Source organism: Neoarius graeffei, chromosome 17, assembly GCF_027579695.1.
Source record: "Neoarius graeffei isolate fNeoGra1 chromosome 17, fNeoGra1.pri, whole genome shotgun sequence".
Classification (NCBI taxonomy): Eukaryota; Metazoa; Chordata; class Actinopteri; order Siluriformes; family Ariidae; genus Neoarius; species Neoarius graeffei.
Window position 1 is genome coordinate 1,814,207 of NC_083585.1, and position 21,754 is coordinate 1,835,960.

The window sequence follows — 21,754 nt, forward strand, 5'->3', positions numbered from 1 at the left end:
CAGAATAAACACCCAAATACACTCCATAAGTAACTTGCCATGTTAGTTTATGTGTAATAACGGTATACTGTTCCCTCAAGGTGCGTAGGAATTTGTAATATCCCCCCATCGTGTGTAGGGATTTATAAATAATATCCCTCGTCATTGCTACGCGCCTTGCCTAGATTAGCAATGCAGACACAGAGAAGAAGAGCTAAGTGGAGGCTATGTGGAGACCCCTCGTCTAAAACAGAAAATACCGTGTCAGTTTAGGAGGAAACACAATGAACCGAACCATAACCTAATGAAACGTTTTGGGGTTTCGAGAAGGGACTTGCTTGGCCACTTGTTTACGTCAGGAAATATCATTTTTGTTAGTACATAGGGAAGCGACGTTTCAGCGTCCCAGGCGCCACGGAAGCAAACTCGCAACGAGTGACAATATGCGAGTGTTGTGACTATTGTCACTGAATAAACCTCTTAATATCCCCTAAACGTCATTCATCACTCATATTGCGTGCAATATAATGGTATACATCGTCCATAAAGTGATAGAGGCCATATGTTAACAGAAATGATCAACGATGTTGAGCTCGCATTCATTGCATCTCCCCCCGCCCCAAATAGATCCATTCACCGCAGGAAACACTGTGAGAAAAAAATAATGGAAGACTGTCATCATGTTGGAACATTGTAGCCTACAACTCATAGAAGTTTGATATTGGCCTTGGGAAAATGTAGGCATCCTTTTTTGCCGTCGCCAGTTATGGCAAAGTGAAGACGCATAACCTGAAACGTTAGAGTATGCTGTTATCAACCGCAGTTTAAGGTTTAAGTGAAGTCAGCGTACTTCAATCACTGTCAATTCGGCGTTTGAAGGAGTTTAACTCTGCGAACACCGGTAAAGCAGCTCAGCGGACACGTTTGTGTGTGTGTGTGTGTGTGTGAGAGAGAGAGAGAGAGAGAGAGAGAGAGAGAGATGAAAATAGAACAAGAAAGAGAGATCAGAGTGGGGGCGGAGTCATGGTAACCAGATGTCTTTATACTAGAGCGCTCTAGAATAAATTTTAGAGTGAAAGATTTTTTTATTGGCTACTTATCAATGCACTGTGAAAAGGTTACTGTTGCTATCAATCCAATTGCATGGCATTTTTCATGCTGCGTGTGTGTGGGAGGGCGGAGAAGAGAGGGGTGGGGGGCGTGCGTGTCACTGAGGAGTGGCAGCCATCATATCGATGAGATTTAACTGAAACCATGATGCATGTTTTTTTTTTTGACAGTTTAATATGTATTAATTTTTAAGTGAATATAATACTGTATTAAGCAGACACTTGAACAATTAGTTGCTCAATGTGCTTCAGACATAATGGTTATTTTCCTATTATTCATGTTATGGTGTGATGAAAGGGTATAGTATAAGTATAATATATAATTTTTTAAAATATTTTTTATAGTATATAATTAGGGCGGCACGGTGGTGTAGTGGTTAGCGCTGTCGCCTCACAGCAAGAAGGTCCTGGGTTCGAGCCCCGAGGCCGGTGAGGGCCTTTCTGTGTGGAGTTTGCATGTTCTCCCCGTGTCCGCGTGGGTTTCCTCCGGGTGCTCCGGTTTCCCCCACAGTCCAAAGACATGCAGGTTAGGTTAACTGGTGACTCTAAATTGACCGTAGGTGTGAATGTGAGTGTGAATGGTTGTCTGTGTCTATGTGTCAGCCCTGTGATGACCTGGCGACTTGTCCAGGGTGTACCCTGCCTTTCGCCCATAGTCAGCTGGGATAGGCTCCAGCTTGCCTGCGACCCTGTAGAAGGATAAAGCGGCTAGAGATAATGAGATGAGATGAGATGAGTATATAATTAAAAAATATATATAATTTTATATAATAGTATATAATTAATAATAATAGTATATAATTAAAAAAATTGATACTGATTGGTACATATTTTTTTTTTCTCCATACAGATGGCAGATCGAAAAAATCCACTGTGGCAGCACTTCACTGAGGCCACTTCAGGTAAGGCTCGGTGTAATATCTGCAACTCCTTAGTCAGTATGGGGGCTGAGAAAGGAAAAAGTAAGAACACAACCAATTTGTGGACCCACTTAAAACGACATCACCTTGAGGCCCACAATAACGCTCTGAAAGAAAGGGATGAAAGAGCTGCATCTTCGTCCGCTTCGACCTCCACACAGCCCACTGTTGCACAATTGTTTGATGCACAACGGAAATGGCCAAATTCAGACAACAGATCCAAAAAGATTGATGTGGCAATCATGGAGATGATTGCCACTGACAACCAGCCCTTTACAGTTGTTGCAGATGTCGGCTTTAAGAGGTTGGTGGCAATGCTGGAGCCCAGATATTCTCTAAAATCTGAAAAGTATTATCGCACTGTGCTTTTTGAAGATGTTCACTCCAAGGTCAAAAAGAAAATCAAGGAGTTAATCACCCTGGACAATGCAGGCCCTCATTTGTCCTTTACCACCGACTGTTGGTCAGGAGAGACGGAGTCTTTGATGAGTCTGACCTGCCATTTCATCGACAAAGAATGGAAAAGGCAACAAATTGTCCTGAACGTGAAAGCGATGCATGGTTCGCACACAGGGCAATACATATGTGATGTGTTCCTCGGCCTACTGAAGCACTGGGACATTGATCCGGAGAGAGTCGTGTTGGTCCTTCACGATAGTGGGGCAAACATGGTTAAAGGAATGAGGCTCGCTGAACTACCTGATCTGAGCTGCAGCGCTCATACTCTTCAGCTTGTAGTCAATGATGGAGTCAGCAGCCAGCGAGCTGTGGCAGACATTGTTGCTAAATTGAAATCTTTGGCAACCCACTTTAACCATTCAGTGCTGGCCAAACAGCGTTTGAGAGAGATCCAAAAAGAGCTCGACCTCCCTCAGCACCGAATCATCCAGTCTGTTCCTACACGCTGGAACTCCACCCTGCATATGATGGAGAGCATGGTGGAGCAGAAGCGGGCACTGAGTGTGTACGCAGGGGAACATGGGAAGATATCGGTCTTGACAGCAGATCAATGGACTCTTGTGGATAATTTGATTGCCACACTGAGCCCACTTGAACAAGTTACACTGGAAATGAGTAGATCTGACTCTACAATTTCATGCATCATTCCCTGCATCACAGTGCTGAAGATGTTGCTGGAAACTGAAGGTCCCAAGACAAGAGGAATCAGAACACTCCGGGACACAATGCTGAACAGCTTGAAGGACAGATTTGAGAAGGCAGAAAAAACAAGATGCTTGGTCCTTGCAACATTGCTCGACCCTCGTTACAAGGGTAATGCCTTGGCTCCTGCCACACTGGCGAGTGCAAAGGACTGGATTATGGAAGAGCATACCAATCTGTCTGAGGCTGCAGAAGGTCAAGGCCAAGACCCAAAAAAGAGAAGGGTGGAGGAAAGAGTGGAAGAAAGAGAGGAAGAAGGAGCGGAGGAAGTCGCTGGTCCATCTGACATGTTAGAACAGATGTATGCCAACCTTCTTGGAGCACAAGGACCAGAGGAAATTGATGAGGAAGAGGAACTGTTCACACAGCAGCTGGAGCAGTACTTGAGAGAGCCATTGATCGACAGGCAGACAGGCCAGCCACTTGAATGGTAGAAACAGAATTCATTGCGATTACCCCATCTGGCTAAACTTGCCAGAAAATTTCTCAGCCCACCCCCATCCTCTGTTCCCAGCGAGAGGGTTTTCAGCGAGGTCAGCCACATCTATGAGAAGAATAGGTCCAGACTGACAGGGGAACATGCTGAACGCCTCTGCTTCCTCCATTATAATCTACAGCTCCTAAACTGGGATTATTGAGAATTTACAGTGAGGGATGTGTGGGGTAACTAAAGGCTAACAGTCTTTCATGCATATCATGCACAATTCTTTATTTATTTTTACATTTGTTTGCAATTGTTTGAAATATGTTGTACAGGTTGTTTAAATGTTACAAGTTCTACCTCAACTTGGTTTTTATTTTATTTGTTGCTGTTAAATAAATGTTCATTTGTAACTTGAGACCTGGAATATTTGTCATTTTTTAAAACATTTTTTACCCATATTGGTCCAAAATATCGGCTTAAGAAAATCGGCAGTCCATATCGGCCATCGGCCAATGGTGATGGGAAAAAATCGGCATCGGCCATTAAAAAACCCGTATCGGTCGACCCTTGGAGATGACAAAGCAGCTTACTTGACAACCTTTGGTATTGCACCACATTTCTCATCTTTACTTTTGTCCAAAGTTAAATCTGCTACTGACTATGTTTTACTTTTTGATGAGAGTTTGAACCGTCCACTCCAAGCGAAACAGCTTGATGTGCATGTAAGGTTTTGGGATGGAGACTTTGTCAGGTCAAGATACTTGGACTCTCATTTACTTGGGCATGCATATGCTGCAGACCTCCACTCACAACTAAGGGCCAGCTGCAACAGTGTTGGAATACACAGTCTTTTACAGATATCAATGGATGGTCCAAATGTAAATTGGAAATTGTTTGACACGCTGTCTGAGGACTTGGAAGAGGAGACTGGGTCCAAGCTCCTCAACATAGGGAGTTGTGGGCTACATATACTGCATAATGCATTTCAAGCTGGCAGCTATGCAACAACTTGGGACAGTGAACACACTCTTAACAGTCTTTATTGGCTTTTTAAGGACTCCCCAGCCAGACGTGAGGATTACACCTCAGTAACAGGTTCAGCTGTCTTCCCCCTGAAATACTGTAAACATAGATGGCTAGAAAATGTTCCAGTCCTTGAAAGAGCCATTACGATTATGGCCACAAATTCAGGCATATGTAGCTGCGGTGAATGCTTCAAAAGTGTCACACCCAAAGAACAAGTCCTTTGAGTCTGTGATGAAGGCTTGCACCGACCCTTTGTTTCTAGTCAGAGCCATCACAGATGACACTCTTGAGAGAGTGAACAGCCCCATGAAGCTCGTCTCTGAGGACTTTAAAGATGTAGCAAATCACAAGGACACCTCGCGGATCAACATAGGATTTGTTGCAGACAAACAACTGAAAGACATGAAGATTAGAAAAAAAGTTTCTGAGCGAGATGTCTTTTTGGTCAGAAAAGAAACTAAAGACTTCCTCATCACAGCAGTGACGAAGCTACTGGAGAAGTGCCCTCTAAGGTACACACTGGTAAGAAACCTTGCATGGCTAGATCCACAGAAGATAAGAGAAAAGCCTGACATTTGTGAAAAGCAACTGAGGCAGTGCCTACATGTAATCTCCAGTGCTGGACACGTCCGAGAGAACCAGTGTGACCAGATCCTTCATCAGTTCAAGGATTTTGTGGTTGTCTGCAAAACGAATGATGATGCCATACAGTGGCCCACTGGTGCCTACTCCAGATTGGACACATTTTTTCATGCACTGCTCTCCAAGGAGCCGGGAATGAAAGATCTGTGGACTCTTGTTCAGAAAGTTCTCCTCCTCTCCCACGGTCAGGCCTCAGTAGAAAGAGGATTTTCCATAAATAAAAACATTGTTGTCACAAATATGAGGGAAAGAACAGTGGTGGCTCAGAGGGTCATAGTAGACCACCTCCATTATGTGGGTGGGGTAGGTAATGTGACTATGACAAAGGAACTTCTACATTCTGCATCATGTGCAAGGCAACGCTACCATGCATTCCTTAGTGATGAAAAGAAGAAGAAGGAGCATGGACAACAAGCACTGAAAAGAAAGGCAGCACAGGATGAACTGGACCAATTGAAGAGAAAAAGAAAGAAGATTCAGACTAACATAAAAGCACTTCTCACATCTGCAGATGAGTTGGCAGTGGAAGCGGAAGCCACTGAGGACATGTCCACCCTGAGCAAATCTAATGCCTTCAGACAAGCAGCAAAAGAAAAAGAGAAGGAATTAGAGAAATGTGACAAAGAAATTGAAAAGAAAACCAATGTAATAAAGAGCTGAGTATTTAGTGTGTGATTTAAGTATGTTTGTGAGTGCATGTGTGAATATGTCTGTTAGCATGTTTTCTTATGAAAGACTATTGTGAGTATTCTGCTTCATCTCCAGTTCCATCACTCAGTTTTCACTGCAACAGAGATTCATTGTGGGTGACAAATCTGTGAGTGCATTTGTGAATGCATGTGTTACCATGTTTTCTTATGAAAGATTATTGTGAGGATTCTGCTCCATCTCTAGTTCCATCACTCAGTTTTCAGTGCTACAGAGATTATTTTTCATTGTAAGTGACACAACTGTAGTCTGGCTAACACGACTTCAAAGCTCTGCGAGCATTTGGTCTGGCAAAGATATTAAGCCCAACCATTCCCCAAAGTGCGTGGTTGACCCGCCTCCCTGAAATGCCTCAGTTTGCTACTGGTCGAAGCCAGAAAAGGCTGTGACGAAGCTTAAACCAATCACATCACTCTTTCCTCTGACATATGTGACGCAACAGGGCTAACTGGTAGATTAAACTCTTACCGAAGCCGGTCGGGAGCAAGGCGAAAACGTCCTTCCTTTCAATAAATACCTCCAGGGCTGCTCTTTGCTCCATTTTCAATGAGAACTTGCTCCATGTTCATAATGTTTCTAGTGAATGAAGCGCTTCCGGCATAGATTCTGTAAACAATCTATGGCTTCCGGTTGCAGTTCTACTACGTCAGTGCCTTGAACACGCCTCTACCCAGGGCCGTTGGAGATGCTCAAAGTTGATTGGTTCCCGATTTTTCGGGAGCTTGGAAGAGCTGTAGATAGCTTGCCTGGCCAGACTAAGCTTGCAACAGGCCCTCGTGTTGCATCACGCTTAGGATGGGCGGGCCCAGGCTAACACATCTGTGAGTGCATGAGTGAATATGTGTGTTACCATGTTTTCTTATGAAAGATTATTGTGAGGATTCTGCTCCATCTCTAGTTCCTTCACTCAGTGTTGACTGCAACGGAGATTATTTTCCATTGTAAGTGACAGAATTTTGACTTTTATGCAAGAAAATTGTGCTCATGATCAGAGGTTGAAAAATAAATGTCAACAAAGTTCCTTTATGTGATTGTCAGAGCTCAGTTTGTGTTTTATTCAATATTTTCCTGGGATGTATTACAAAAAAGGTGGATAAGTGGCAAACCTAGCTAAGTAAAGCTAGAGGTAGTGGTAAACCTGCAACTAGAGGAGCCTGAAGTCCTCATTCTGTTAAATGAACAATGCTGTTATTACATTATTATTATAATTACATTACATTTAGTTGTCGCTTTTATTCAAAGCCACTTACAGTTATTACAGGGTACAACATGGTTACAACCTGGAGCAATGTGGGGTTAAATGCCTTGCTCAAGGGCACTGCAGCCATTACATACTGGTTAGGGTGGCCACGTCTCGGCCACGTCTGCCATCTCTTGGTATGTGGACAAAATGTGATCTACAGTGGAACTAACACAGGGCCTTCATAAAACACAATAGTAAATACAAAAAGATGCCATAATGACTGTTTTCAAATTAAAAGCTTCAGTAAACTTCTGTGTGTGCACAACATACAGGGTGTCCCGAAAAAATGTATACACACTTTGAATCATTGTGAAGTAGTTGTTTATTAAAATTCATTTCATTTTCAAGGTGTAATAGAATTTACAGACATCACTTTATTGTTTTATCACTGCCTCTAACTGATGTTTATAGTCTACGCTATGAGACCTGCAACAGTCACTGAAAGTGAATGTCCAAAAATACCAAGAGAATTGAATGTGATTTGCATTGTCAGCAGTGACTGGACCAGAATGGATGTCAGTTTGAGAACAGGCGGTGACTAAATAATAAAATGTCTGTAAATTCTATTACTCTTTGAAAATTACACGGATTTTAATAAACACATACAGTACTTTACAGTGATTAAAAGTGTGTATACATTTTTTTTTCGGGACATCCTGTATGTGCTTGACATCTTCACACACCTGTGTTTTAATGTCTTGAAGTGTGCATCAGATACGTGTGCGTCAGAGTGGCATCCTGTATTTTGTGTAATTGTATATATATTTATGACAAACACAGGGCACTGATACAAATTTTAGGCCAAGCTAAATATGGTATGCATTTTGGTGGTATGTCATAATGTGAGTACCTGTTTGATTTTCAAGTAATTCTTTTAAATATATGAGTAGTTGTTTGTTCGCTGAAGTCTCCAAACCTGAGAATTTGAGTATGGAAAAAGTCTGGAATTTTAAATTTGAAAATGTGTAGGAACCCTGGGCTCCTGCGGAAAGGCAACTATGCCGAGCGTGTCGGCGCCGGTGCTCCAGTTTATCTGGCCGCCGTGCTGGAGTACCTGACTGCTGAGATCCTGGAGTTGGCCGGTAACGCCGCTCGTGATAACAAGAAGACTCGCATCATTCCCCGCCACTTACAGCTCGCTGTGTGCAACAACGAGGAGCTGAACAAACCGCTCGGCGGAGTGACCATCGCTCAGGGTGGTGTGCTGCCGAACATTCAGGCGGTGCTTTTGCCCGAGAAGACCGTCAAGACAAAATAAACTCATCTGTTGCTGCTTTCGTCAATCCCCAAAGTCTCTTTTAAGAGCCACCCATCTATGTTCAAAAAGCACAATTTTTTAATCCTTTCCCAGGTTTTGGGGTGTTTCATAACTCAGGCATAAAAGGAATTCATAAACAATATAATCAAGTGGTGTTAATAGTGATGATGCATTTTATTTATAACGCATTTTAGTCGTAATAGTATAACACTAATAATAATAGTAGTGTGCTGGCTATACAGGAAGGTTGATGGGTGAAAATAGATTATGACGGCTCTGTCCGTGCGGCGATTGAACCTACAAAACGCGCTAAGCTGTGCTGTTGGCTCTGCGGAGCTGCGCGAGCAGCAATAAATTAGGGACGGGTGTGGCTGTGTTTCAAACTGTGTCGGCGGGAAAAGATGGTCCAATAGCGAATAGGTGACGCAACGCGTTCTCTCCAATGACAGGTGACCGCGTTCAAGACGCCCAATGAGCGCAGGGCGCTGTTAGAGTTGAAAAAGCCAGCGTCCGCCGGCGCCGTTTATTCTGTTTCTCATCTGTGAAGTGCAGAGCTCGACGCCATGGCAAGAACCAAGCAGACGGCCCGTAAATCCACTGGTGGCAAGGCGCCCAGGAAGCAGCTCGCCACCAAGGCTGCCCGCAAAAGCGCCCCCGCTACCGGCGGCGTGAAGAAGCCTCACCGTTACAGGCCCGGCACCGTGGCTCTGAGGGAGATCCGCCATTATCAGAAATCTACTGAGCTGCTCATCCGTAAGCTGCCCTTCCAGCGCCTGGTAAGAGAAATTGCTCAGGACTTTAAGACCGATTTGCGCTTCCAGAGCTCGGCTGTCATGGCACTGCAGGAGGCGAGCGAGGCATACTTGGTCGGCCTGTTCGGGGACACTAACCTGTGTGCCATCCACGCCAAGAGAGTGACCATCATGCCCAAGGACATTCAGCTGGCACGCCGTATTCTCGGAGAGCGCACTTAAACGCGGACTCCGTCTAACACACACAAAGGCTCTTTTAAGAGCCACCTCACTGTCTCACAGAAACGAGCCCGTCTCCATCCCCTGCACGGAACACCGTTCTGTTTGAGCTCACGGTTCGAGTGGAGTCGGAGCAGTGAAACAGAACAGCTGTTAGGACACGGTGGCCAGAGTTCTAGAACTCCTCGCAGTTTGACTGACAGGTTTTTGTCCCCGTCCTTTTAGATATTGTGGTGTCTGAGCGCCGCTTCAGTAATCAGAAGAGAGAAGCAGAAAGTTTTCTCTGCTGCTTGGAAATGAGCAAAGGTAATGTAGTATTTAATAATTGGTCTATATGTATCAAGGACAAAACCTTGTGCGTATTTCAATACATTTATCACTTCACACATGTTTTGTGATTTCCATTTATCCGCAGAGACAAATAAAACATTTTAAATAACTCAGCCAAGCTACTCAATAGAAGTCATTGCGCAGCACCCATATAATTTTTACTCGGTTATTTTCGCTTTGTAAGTAAAATAGCTCCTTTACTCATTGATGGAGGTTGGTTTCCCTGATGTGGCAACTTTTCTCGATGTATCTTCCGTAAATAAATATTTATTCAACTCTGCATTTAGTGTAAGACAAGGGAACAGCACACAGAGAGAGACACGAATTTGCTCTTCTATGAGAAAGTGGGTGGCTCTTAAAAGAGCCGTTGGGTTGCTGAAGGCGGCCGCAGCAGCAGCGCGCTTTACTTGGAGCTGGTGTACTTGGTGACGGCTTTTGTGCCCTCGGACACGGCGTGCTTGGCCAGCTCGCCAGGCAGTAAAAGGCGCACAGCAGTCTGGATCTCTCTGGAGGTGATGGTGGAGCGCTTGTTGTAGTGAGCCAGACGAGAGGACTCACCGGCGATACACTCGAAAATGTCATTGACGAAGGAGTTCATGATGCCCATAGCCTTAGATGAGATGCCGGTGTCGGAATGAACCTGCTTCAGGACCTTGTACACGTAGATAGCGTAGCTCTCCTTCCTGGACTTTCTGCGCTTCTTGCCTCCTTTACCAGCCGCCTTGGCCACGGCTTTCTTGGAGCCCTTCTTGGGCGCGCTTTTAGGTGGCTCGGGCATGGCGCTGCTCCTTGGGTAAACTGTAAGAGAATGAATAAGGCCCGCCTCGCGGCCGCTCTATTTACAGGTCCGCAGTGTAATTAGACATGAGGCAGTAACATATTTTATTGGCCAGAGTTCCAAACCTCCTCATACGGGGCGCCTCCTACCGCTCCGCCCACTTCCTTCCCCTCCGCCTCGCTTTGTCTCCCTTCCCGCCGTTTTATATTCACAGCACTGATGGGAAAATTATATATCATGTAAAATGCACCCTATTCTTATATTTCAATAACCATCTGTTACACACACACAGTTTTCATATAGAAGCGATTAAATATTATTTGTGCCTGGTGTTTCATACGCTTGGCTTTATTTAAAAAAAAAAAATCCTGTACTACCCCACCTCGTTTTCTCTCCCTCATGGAGAAAGAGCTCTTTGTGGATGTTTGGGTGGCTCTTAAAAGAGCCGCTGTGTCAGAGCGGTTCAGTGTCGGAGCGTTTAACCGCCGAAGCCGTACAGAGTGCGTCCCTGGCATTTCAGGGCGTACACCATATCCATAGCGGTGACGGTCTTTCTCTTGGCATGCTCCGTGTAAGTGACGGCATCGCGGATCACGTTCTCCAGGAACACTTTCAGCACACCGCAGGTCTCTTTGTAGATCAGGCCGGAAATGCGCTTCACACCGCCACGGCGAGCCAGACGGCGAATAGCCGGCTTGGTGATTCCCTGGATGTTGTCGCGAAGAACTTTCCGGTGCCGCTTAGCACCTCCTTTCCCGAGCCCCTTGCCGCCCTTTCCTCTGCCAGACATCGCGCTGCTCTCTCCAAGTCAAGCCGCTCAGTTCATGTCACTGCACAGCGCCCACAGCCTTTATACACTCTCTACAGGACCGAGTTGAGACCCGGAGTGGGCGGGCCTCAGGCCTAAGAACAACGGTCCCTCAGTAAAACACATTCAAAAAGAAACAGAATGCCACAGCTTTTCACTGACGAGCGCATTCTTCATCCTTTCTGTGCACAGAAACATTATCATTCACATTATTTTTTACGCCGTTTTGATCGGCTGAGCGAACTGCAAACAACTGCCGACAGATCATGGTCTGCTCATGCGCAGTTACTCCCTGTCAGAGCCTACGCTTCACCACACAAGCACCCTCGAAAAAACGCTGCCTTGTTTTTCTTCCTCCCCCAACCTAAACGCTGGGTCGAGGCTGTGGGGTCATATTCTTGGGTTATTTTAACTCATTCTGAGTTGCTTTCTATAACCCAGCTGCTGGCTTAGTGGTTGAAGACAGTCAGATATGATGCAATCTATGGAGGATGAATTGTGACACGGATAATTATTTAAATAAACCTTTAAATAAATAATAAAATGTTTCATTAATTTATTAAAAGTTGAATTAAATGTTTAAAATTGAAAATAAATACATAAATAATTAATTTAATCCCGATTTATATCATGTAAATATATATATATATATATATTTCTCTCGCTATTTAATTAATTATTGCATTCTGTTTATTTAATTATTTCATTGCCCTGTGTTCCACCACATCATGAAATAATTAAATCTGTCAACCTCACCCATCAAAGTCTGTGGGCGTATCCTAACACCTGATTGGTTACCCTGCACATCAAGTTTTGGCAGATCGATTGTAGAGATGATGATCACTGCCTGTACAGAACACACTGGGAAACAAAACTATTGCAATACACTGGGTGGCGCTGTTCATTTCGCCAGAGCACTCGTGGACACACAATCTAGCGTCGCGTGCTGGCACCAAAAACAGACAGTGGGATGCTGTGCTGTGTTGTTAAACTGTACATACGAAAACGGAAGAAAATGCGCAAAAGTTGCCCAGAGCTTCTGAGGGAAGCAGCCAGTTTAATAGAAGAAGCCCTACGATGTCCTCCAGCTGTGTCCGGAACATCCTCACATGAACCTGCTGCCACACCACGAACACCCGTTCAGGGTAAGCTAATTAATGTTATGTTAGACAGGTGTACTAGTAAGCATTAAGGATTCAAGACACATGACAATTTGGATTAAGACTTTAAAAATAAATTAGCCTGGCTCATTATGGGTAATAGTTATTGCTAATGTGTAAATGGTATGGGCAATTTGTTGGTAGGCCAATGGTTTAGATGGGAGCTAGTTTGCGAATCTGTAAAAATACGTTAGCCAGCGGCCATGTTTAAAGATAGAGGCGTACGCACTTATAGCTCAGTGGGCGTACGGCTTGACATTAATTTGTATTCAAAAACTGCTCCCATAATGTTGGTATTCGATTTTATTTTTTGAGAGATGGTTGCTAAGCTGATTTTGCTCTGTGTTATAGCCGAAGTAGCGAGACTATTTGCGCCTTACGCCAGAACAAGCATGGCAAGACGACCAGGAGTCCAAGCTACTCCTAGAAGAAATTACAGCTACACACACATGTTCTGCTGTGTGGCTGACCACTGGACCGGCACAGTCCCGAGCGTAGGAATGAAAGCAGACCTTCTCGCCGCAGGACTGGGAGAGCAGAGAGTGACATTTTCAGGTTAGTAGGCCTAATTGCGAGAGGTTTTTTTTTTCTGTATGCTGCAGTTAACCGGTCGTTTAGTGTAATCTCCAAAATGACTCAACATACCTACTGCCTAGCTTGGGGGGATGAGCCAATAACTTGGTTTTTGGATATCCATTTCTATGTAGTCTTTTTTTCTAATACAGGGAATCCCAGTGATCCTGTGGTTATAACGAATAAACTGATGGAAGTTTATCCAAAGCTGCAAGAAGGAGGAGGCTTTGAACTTCTTAAAATTACAGGGCCAACTCGCAGCTGAAGTCTTGCATTACTGCCATGTCCCAGCACAGGATACACCTTAGCCTTTTTGAAGGATCCATCAACGATGATTGGACAGGCCACACTCTACATACGTCCACTACAACAGGATCTACCCTTAGACTGTGTAAGTTTATTTACAGAGACTTTCAAGCTCAGTGGTGTATTTTATTTATTGAAATTATTGATCAAAAGTCGTTTGTTGTTCAGGAGAGGCCATGTCATACCTCTGGTCCTGCCATACCTTGCATCACTTGTCAGAAGGAGGTTATTTTTTCTGAGATGAAGTGTCACAGATTGACCTGCAATGAGTATGTATTTTCTGAAACGTACCATATTTACTTAAAGAAAATGTCTCTTGAGTGTTTAACAAAAAATGAGGTAGTATGACGCTTCTATATTTAATTTTTGTTAACTTTTAGGGCACCAATGCAGGATTCAGAGAGAGATCAAGAGGGAGGCCCAAAAGAAGATAATGGAGAGACCCCAGTCAGTGACGATGTTGAAGTGCCTGGACCATCGGTTGAGAATGCAGTAAAACCAGTAGTGATTGACTTGGAGGAGTGTGATTACAATGAAACAGACAATGGTTAGTGACATAACAATGGACTGCTAGGAGATTGGAAATGTAAAAAAGTAAATAGGAAATATTGATGGACAACATAATGCTATTTTTCGCACATAATGGCTTTGTAAAATACAATACATCTTAGCATTTCAGACTTAAAGTTACTGAAAAAAAAGTCATTACAATTTGGGACACAACCTTAAAAATCACATCTTGCTTTATTTGGCCCTCAATGTATATTACAGCTTAAAATATGTAGCCGGTCAGAATGCTGCTTTGCTTGCTTTCTCTCTGTCTTAACATGCCTATTAATATTAGATATCCTTTTAATTCTCTTGATTGTTTTTTAGATTGGAAACTTATTAAAGAGCCAGCTCGAGCGGCTAAAGTTTTTAAAGAGAATCTTCTAAGGGAGCATGCCAATGGGGAAACACTTAAGATGAAGATGGATGTTCGAGACTCAGAAGAGGAGCGGGAACAACAGCTTCGGTCATTCTACAAGCAGCAGCAGAAGTGGGCATGTCCACTCAACTGTACTCTTGCTGGTAGGTATTAGTTTGTCAGGGTTGTGTTCTAAAATAAAGGACAAATTAAGTAACTAATACATAGTCTGTAACATAAATACATTAAAAGTAGAGTGTGTAATTAAAGTAGTTTATTTCCAGAATTTATGCTGCCGATTCACAAGTTTGAACTATGGAACTATGTACTATGGCTTGGAAATTTACAAATAAATAAAAAAATATATATGTGTATGAGTGAAAATGGGGTCTCAGTCACTGTGCTTTTATGAGTATGTTTCACTTTCTCAGGTGATGCTGCTGTTGGAGAGGGAGTGATGAGGTTCTTCATGACAACAATAATATCCAAACTCCAGTTTGGATTCAGGCGGCATGGTGGTGTAGTGGTTAGCGCTGTCGCCTCACAGCAAGAAGGTCCTGGGTTCAAGGTCCTGGGTTCGAGCCCCGGGGCCGGCGAGGGCCTTTCTGTGCGGAGTTTGCATGTTCTCCCCGTGTCCGCGTGGGTTTCCTCCGGGTGCTCCGGTTTCCCCCACAGTCCAAAGACATGCAGGTTAGGTTAACTGGTGACTCTAAATTGACCGTAGGTGTGAATGTGAGTGTGAATGGTTGTCTATGTGTCAGCCCTGTGATGACCTGGCGACTTGTCCAGGGTGTACCCCGCCTTTCGCCCGTAGTCAGCTGGGATAGGCTCCAGCTTGCCTGCGACCCTGTAGAAGGATAAAGCGGCTAGAGATAATGAGATGAGATGAACGTTTAAGCATGGATTCTAGCTTGATAAAGAAGAACTTACACCTGAAGAGAAGGACACTATTTCAGCTCTCTGCATGTCCTGGGACCTCCCAGCAGTCACAAGAACAAACAGGAGATGGCTGCAAAACAAACTTCTCCTTCATGCAGTGAGTTCGTCCTTGATAAGCTGTTGAATTATATAGTTGCTGTTGTGAAGTTTGTGAAGTCTTATGGCTTATGTTAACACTGGCAGACACATGCCATGCGTGCAGTAAATAAGTGGTGAAAATCATGCTAAACTTGTTTAAAAGGAGGCTGAATACTTTTGCATGCAGTCCTCTTTTTTTGTAGATCAAGTTTAATATGAAATGGCATTTTTAAGTTCAAGGGTATGAATGTTCATGCAAACCTCTGTACATCTGATATTGTGAATGAGCGTTATGATAAACCTTTAAAAAGTTATTTGTCAACTGTTTATTATTAACTATTATATAGTGGCTCATTGTGTGATTGTAAACAAGTTACCTACTGAGTGTTGCCAACATCCTTAATAGTTGAGTTGTGAATTAGGTCTGTAATATGGGTTATGTCTGTCTCTTAGGTCATTGGTAGGATTACACGGCAGATAAAACAACTGAGAAACGGCCTTAAAGACGTAATGCTCTGGCCGCTTCTCTCCTCAAGGCCAGATGTGGTCCAACTGATGTTCCCCAGAATGTCCGAAATTGAGGTCACACCCCAGGTGAGTCAGTTTTTTGTTTACTTGATTAATTTATGCACCATGTATGTGCATGCTGAGTGACGGCCCCAAAGTATGACTTCATGTGGTACAGTAGACAAATCTCTTCAACATGTCATCATGACGAGGCGTAAATATACACGCCATCCTGACCGTCCAATCTTGTGTTGTCTCTACGCATTATCTTAAGTCGTGAATGTCAACGCCTTCTTAAGTCATGAATGTCAACGCCTTTTCACACCGTGTTTCAGCCACCATGATTACAGCTCCACCCTCTCCGTAACGAGTCGCGAGTGCTGATAGAAGAAAGGTAAGCAGTTGAGTCCCTGTGTAGGTCATTAATTAACTAAATCAATTTGGTAAAGCGCATTGTGGCAACACGATTTACCGGCACATGGATTGGTGTGTTATACAGACGCAAATTCGTGAGAACAGTCTGCAGCGAAATGTGTCAAGGTCGCACGGCGTTGGGAGACACGAGATAGGGAGAAAGCGCGTTGTGGCAACACGATTTACCGGCACATGGATTGGCGTGTTATACAGACGCAAATTCGTGAGAACAGTCTCTGTACTCTGGGTTGAAAAACATTCGAACGGTGAGGGGAGGGAAAAAGACATTTTTATGACCGTGTAGATTTTTAGGTACCACAAAAACTGTTTGTGTTGCTGTGAAATGTTTATATTTGTGTTCTTTTAGATAATCCTACAGAAAATCACTTGGCCTGTGGAGGAGGACAGTGATGATGAGGACTTTGACCTGGAGAGCACGTGCCGAATCACAGGGTTCCTGAGAACGTTCGTGGAAGCTGGTATGGAACGCTTTATTTGGCGAATGTATTGTACACTTTACATTTTGTTCGTTCGTCTCATGGATATTCTAATAGATGAATATGAACATACAGTGGCAAAAGTATTCATACCCCTTTAATTTGTCAACATTTTGCCCAAATCGCATCCATAAACATAGTTTGGCACAATCACTGGAAGTAAATGGCTCCATTAGCATCAACCCAAGTGTCCACTTGAGGGAATTGAGTATCACTTTTGCATGCTGCTGAATTTTACATTCATTTTGAAGTGCTTTATAAATAAATTTGATGTTTTATTTGGCACCATAGACTTCCATTGCAATGTTAAATATGGCTATACTGTCACATTTTGCAAACACGGAGAGAAAAAAAAAATTCATATTTTACGAGGGGTTGACTAAAGATAAACAATATCTTGGAATAAGGTGGACACACATGCTGTTTCAGCACTGCACATTAAAGATCAGCAGGCTTTTTAGATCATGGTGATGCAAGATTTTTTTTTTATTACATCTCAATTACTGTTAGGTAGTGGCCACTCACATTTACTTTGCCCTGAAGCCATTTGAACCAGTGTGCTGGTATGCTTTGGCTGACTGTCCATTTAGAAGACCATTAGGTGAAAATTTTTACCATTAAGCCAATTTTACCATTTAACTTCTAAAGACAACTATTTACTGAGAGAAACTGGGACTGAATACTTTTGCATGCACAAATATAAATTTGCTTTCACCTCATGATTTAGTCCTTCGCATAAACTTTCTGTTGATGTGGCAACATCTGAACATTCAGCATCTGAAGGGGTATAAGTACTTATGCAAGCCATTCTGTGTGTTAATCCCATGTATTAATTTTAGCTTCATCAGGTACCCTGTCTCGATTGGTGAGGTTCTGGGTTGGTTGGGAGAGGCTTCCTGCTGAATTAAGGGTGGAGATTTCAGGCGGGACCCTTCCCACCTCTGCCACCTGCTTCGAAACACTCAAGCTGCCACGTCATTTCACAACATACAGTGACTTTGAAAAAGCACTTACCTCTGCCATAAATACTGCAGACACAGGATTTGGACTAGTTTAATTGTTTGTACTGTTTTAAAGCGGTCATTGCATGCAGTAATCCATGTCAGCTCATCTCACTTAAGTTCAAAGGTGTTAAATTGTGTTTACATTTTTCCGAAACCCTGAAGTTGTTAAAGAAAAGATGCAGTAGTTCAGGAGTGTGTGTGCGCATTTGTGTGACTGTCTTCAAAGCGTTTTTTAAACATTAAATGAAAGCAGTAAAACTAGTATTTTTGTCTTTACAGCATGTGAATTTTGTGCCGGTGTAACATGCTGAATAAATCTGAAGTTCTTCCGTCAGTTTGTGTCAAGAAATTACTCATTTATCAATATACCTACAGCGAGACTGACAGTATGCAATCTTCATAGGGCCACTCCGACCTGAGGAAAGAGGAAAAGACACAGCACAGTGCAATCTCTTTACCACTCTGAGGGGAGAGAAGCCTCCCTTGGGGTTTATTGTAGCAAATCATGTGGTTATACAAAAGTTGGCAAAAACAACTCATTAATAAAAAGATACAGTGTGACATATGTAAGGAGTCACAGACAGTCAAGGCCACAGACATGATCCCAGACAGAATGTTTTCTCCTCTCATGTGCACCTGGCCTCACAAACAGGACACAGATATATGTGTCTTGATAATGATTGAACATAATGCAAAGCATTTAACTATATTTTCTTTAACATTATGTCATCATTCTTGACACAACTTCAACGGTTTCAACATAACATTGTATTGCATCAGATGCAAATAATCCTACATGTGGCAAAATGGCAAGTTCTTCCTCTGTGAACTCACATGCCAACTGAACCTCAGGGACTGACACCATGCCTCCATCCAGACAGTGTGGTCCATTCCAGTCGATTCCATAGTCATAAACCTGAAAATCGGAGAAGCATGATCAGTATTGAACTTACAACTAATTTGACATGGCTCTGAGGAAGACGACAGTCGTACGTCGAAACATGTCAGGTAAACAAACCTAAAAACTAGATGTCTGATAAAAAAGAAAAAAAAACCTAACTATAATTTGACATGGCATTGCACAAGTTAATTAAAATGTTAGGTCACCAAGCTGGGAAGAAATTGAAAGTTGGATCATTCTCCTTTTGTTAAAAAAGTTATGCATACTGTGCACCAGGTAAACCGAATTAATCATGAGTTATTTAGGAAACAATTTGAAGTAGATTTCTTTAACCTGTGTAGGATCCTCCATAGGGCCTTGCTCTCTGTATCGTATCCAGAGTTGCTGAGGCGACTGATTCCTTTCGGTTCTGAGACCATGGAAGTTCCAGGCATCTCTGAAACTGTTGAGGCTGTGCTGAATGACAGGAAGGAAGGTGTGGTACAGTGCAAAAAGATGGACCTCGCTATCCGGATTCAGTATTCCCTGACCTTCCAGTGAAGTAAAGATCTGGTAGAAGAGGTCCAGTGTGTGTTCATAAACATCCCTCCACATCCTCTCAATCCTGTGTTCAGTAAAATAAGAAAATCAATATTTTAAGACATTTTAAAGTCTCCTTACTACACAACCGCTCAAAAGTTATAGAACACATTACAGTATCACAAAAGTGAGTACACCCCTCACATTTCTGCTGATGATCTATAATAACGTTTCATGGGGCAGCACTGAAGAAATGATAACTTTCACAGTCACAGTTTGCTGAAGACCAACAGACTGAGGACATGGATTACTGGAACCATCTCCTGTGGTCTTCTTGGGAAGTAAAGTTCACAGAAGGAAACATGAATGTCAACATGTATTGTTAGATAGTGAAGCAGAGCACAACCCTCTCCCCCCATGTTTCAGTGTCAGGGGCAAGTGTCATATTGCTGGAAAGCTTAGATTCTACTCCTTGAAAACATATTCTCACTCATCAATGGCAGAGCTGTGGAGACTGAAAAGCAAAGTTCAATGAACTGAATAATCTGGAATTTCAGTGAAAGCACTAGGAAAAAGTGTGGTTCACTAATGTTTGACCAGTAGTACGTATGTACTGTACATGTTTATTTATTGAAACTATTTATTTACCGCTGATTGTGGACACTTCTTCCAGTGATGTGTGAATTCCTGTCGGTACCTCTACTTCTGATCATAAATTCTGCGACATCTGCATTCTCTCCCCCTTTATCAGACCGTACCCTTGACGGCAGTCCATACTGCTCAACAGCAGTCATGAAGCTCCGTAAGACCGTACTGGCTCTATTATTGCCAGCCACAGTGAGGTAGACCACAAGACGACTGAATCCGTCCACCCCTCCATGGATAACAAATCTCCACCTGTGAAGCAGTTGTAAATGCAAAAAGATGTCTGTAAATGAAGTGTTTATGTTGCTTTAAGACAAGCAATTCTTGTATAGTCAAATAGCCCTTGTTAAGAGTCATTGCACCATCAAAGTGTTTTTGGTTAATAATAAAGTTATAATGATAACAGGCGGCACGGTGGTGTAGTGGTTAGCGCTGTCGCCTCACAGCAAGAAGGTCCTGGGTTCGAGCCCCGGGGCCGGCGAGGGCCTTTCTGTGTGGAGTTTGCATGTTCTCCCCGTGTCCGCGTGGGTTTCCTCCGGGTGCTCCGGTTTCCCCCACAGTCCAAAGACATGCAGGTTAGGTTAACTGGTGACTCTAAATTGAGCGTAGGTGTGAATGTGAGTGTGAATGGTTGTCTGTGTCTATGTGTCAGCCCTGTGATGACCTGGCGACTTGTCCAGGGTGTACCCCGCCTTTCGCCCGTAGTCAGCTGGGATAGGCTCCAGCTTGCCTGTGACCCTGTAGAAGGATAAAGCGGCTAGAGATAATGAGATGAGATGAGATAATGATAACATTATGGCATAACTGCCATTGACTCCAATCAGCAAAAATGGTCAAGCTACTGAAGGCTTATATAGGCCCTAATGGTGATTAGATTGATAAGATGACAAAAAAGACATAAAAATGTTAAAATAATTTGATTAGTTTCCACTTTCTTCATGTTCAAAGGAGTGAGGATCTTCACAAACATTTTCTTCTTGTGAAATTCTACCCTTGATATTGAAATAAACAGGTGGCCCATTTTAACTAATCGCATACATTTTCACCTGAGATTAAAATGTGTTCATTTATAAATACACGCTGCTCAAAAAAATAAAGGGAACACAGAAACAACACAGTGCAACACAATGTCAATCATACTTCAGACATACATCTGAATTTAGCCTGTCCAGTTAGGAAGTGACACTGATTGTGAATCCATTTTGCCTACTGTTGTGCAAATTCAACAGGCAACAAATACAAAGGAGAGGCAATATCCAAAGCGCGCCCTAACAGCAAAATGGATTCACAATCAGTGTTGCTTCCTAACTGGACAGGTTGATTGAGAAGTATGATTGACTTTGTATTGCACTGTGATTTTTCGATGTTCCCTTTATATTTTGAGCAGACATATGACTTTAAAATCACAGAAGGGTAGATTATAAGTGACTTTTGACAACAAATTCAATTTATGGTTATTCACTCCTGAGACTTTACGACAAAAGAGGCTCATTTCACTTAATGTTGTTACTACTAATATGACTGACCTGATGAGCTTATGATTCCCATCTATATGCCACAAGGAATTTGGGCCAGGTACAGAATACTGCCTTCGCCTTGACACACACGGCCTTAAACGTCTCATGTGAACTCCTTCTGCATTGACTCTGCGTAGAGATTGTAGTACTCTTGAGCCTGGACGGAGATAAAGTATAGGCTAAAATCTTTGGACGACATGAATGAATGACAATTTTCACAGACAGTATAGCAACTGGTGACTGGCAACCTCCTTAAAAACTCCTGTTCTGGTCATATTAATATACTCACTTGGAACACGCACACCTCTTGCATTTAGATGACCACGCATGAGCTTGTACCCGGTGTTTGGGTGTCTTCTGTGGATTTCAATAACCATGCGGTCCAACTCAGCATCGTCCACAGTTGAATAAAGGTCTTGCTTTCTGCACA

At 43.0% G+C, this 21,754-nt stretch overlaps 4 protein-coding genes across 4 annotated transcripts in view; 2 read left to right on the forward strand and 2 right to left on the reverse strand.

The window, feature by feature from the left end:
• LOC132864551 (zinc finger protein 135-like) overlaps positions 1-21,754 on the forward strand; it is a gene marked incomplete at its 5' end in the record, with an annotated part of 244,184 nt that overhangs the window by 12,340 nt on the left and 210,090 nt on the right. Inside the window, 1 exon segment of the mRNA XM_060897992.1 lies at positions 17,030-17,043. Coding sequence (XP_060753975.1) covers positions 17,030-17,043 — 14 coding nt within the window.
• LOC132901286 (histone H3-like) lies at positions 8,932-9,444 on the forward strand. Its single transcript, XM_060943596.1, has one exon. The coding sequence runs from the start codon at positions 9,034-9,036 to the stop codon at positions 9,442-9,444; it is 411 nt and encodes a 136-aa protein (XP_060799579.1). The 5' UTR covers positions 8,932-9,033.
• On the reverse strand, positions 10,115-10,549 carry LOC132864580 (histone H2B-like). Its single transcript, XM_060898006.1, has one exon. It carries the CDS (start codon positions 10,547-10,549, stop codon positions 10,175-10,177), a length of 375 nt encoding a protein of 124 aa, XP_060753989.1. The 3' UTR covers positions 10,115-10,174.
• Positions 11,028-11,345, reverse strand: LOC132901281 (histone H4-like). The gene has a single exon (XM_060943593.1). The coding sequence runs from the start codon at positions 11,337-11,339 to the stop codon at positions 11,028-11,030; it is 312 nt and encodes a 103-aa protein (XP_060799576.1). The 5' UTR covers positions 11,340-11,345.

Excerpts from the sequence above, each read along its gene's own strand:
- LOC132901286 (XM_060943596.1), top strand. The coding sequence starts at position 9,034 with ATGGCAAGAACCAAGCAGACGGCCCGTAAATCCACTGGTGGCAAGGCG.
- LOC132901281 (XM_060943593.1), bottom strand. The coding sequence starts at position 11,339 with ATGTCTGGCAGAGGAAAGGGCGGCAAGGGGCTCGGGAAAGGAGGTGCT.
- LOC132864580 (XM_060898006.1), bottom strand. The coding sequence starts at position 10,549 with ATGCCCGAGCCACCTAAAAGCGCGCCCAAGAAGGGCTCCAAGAAAGCC.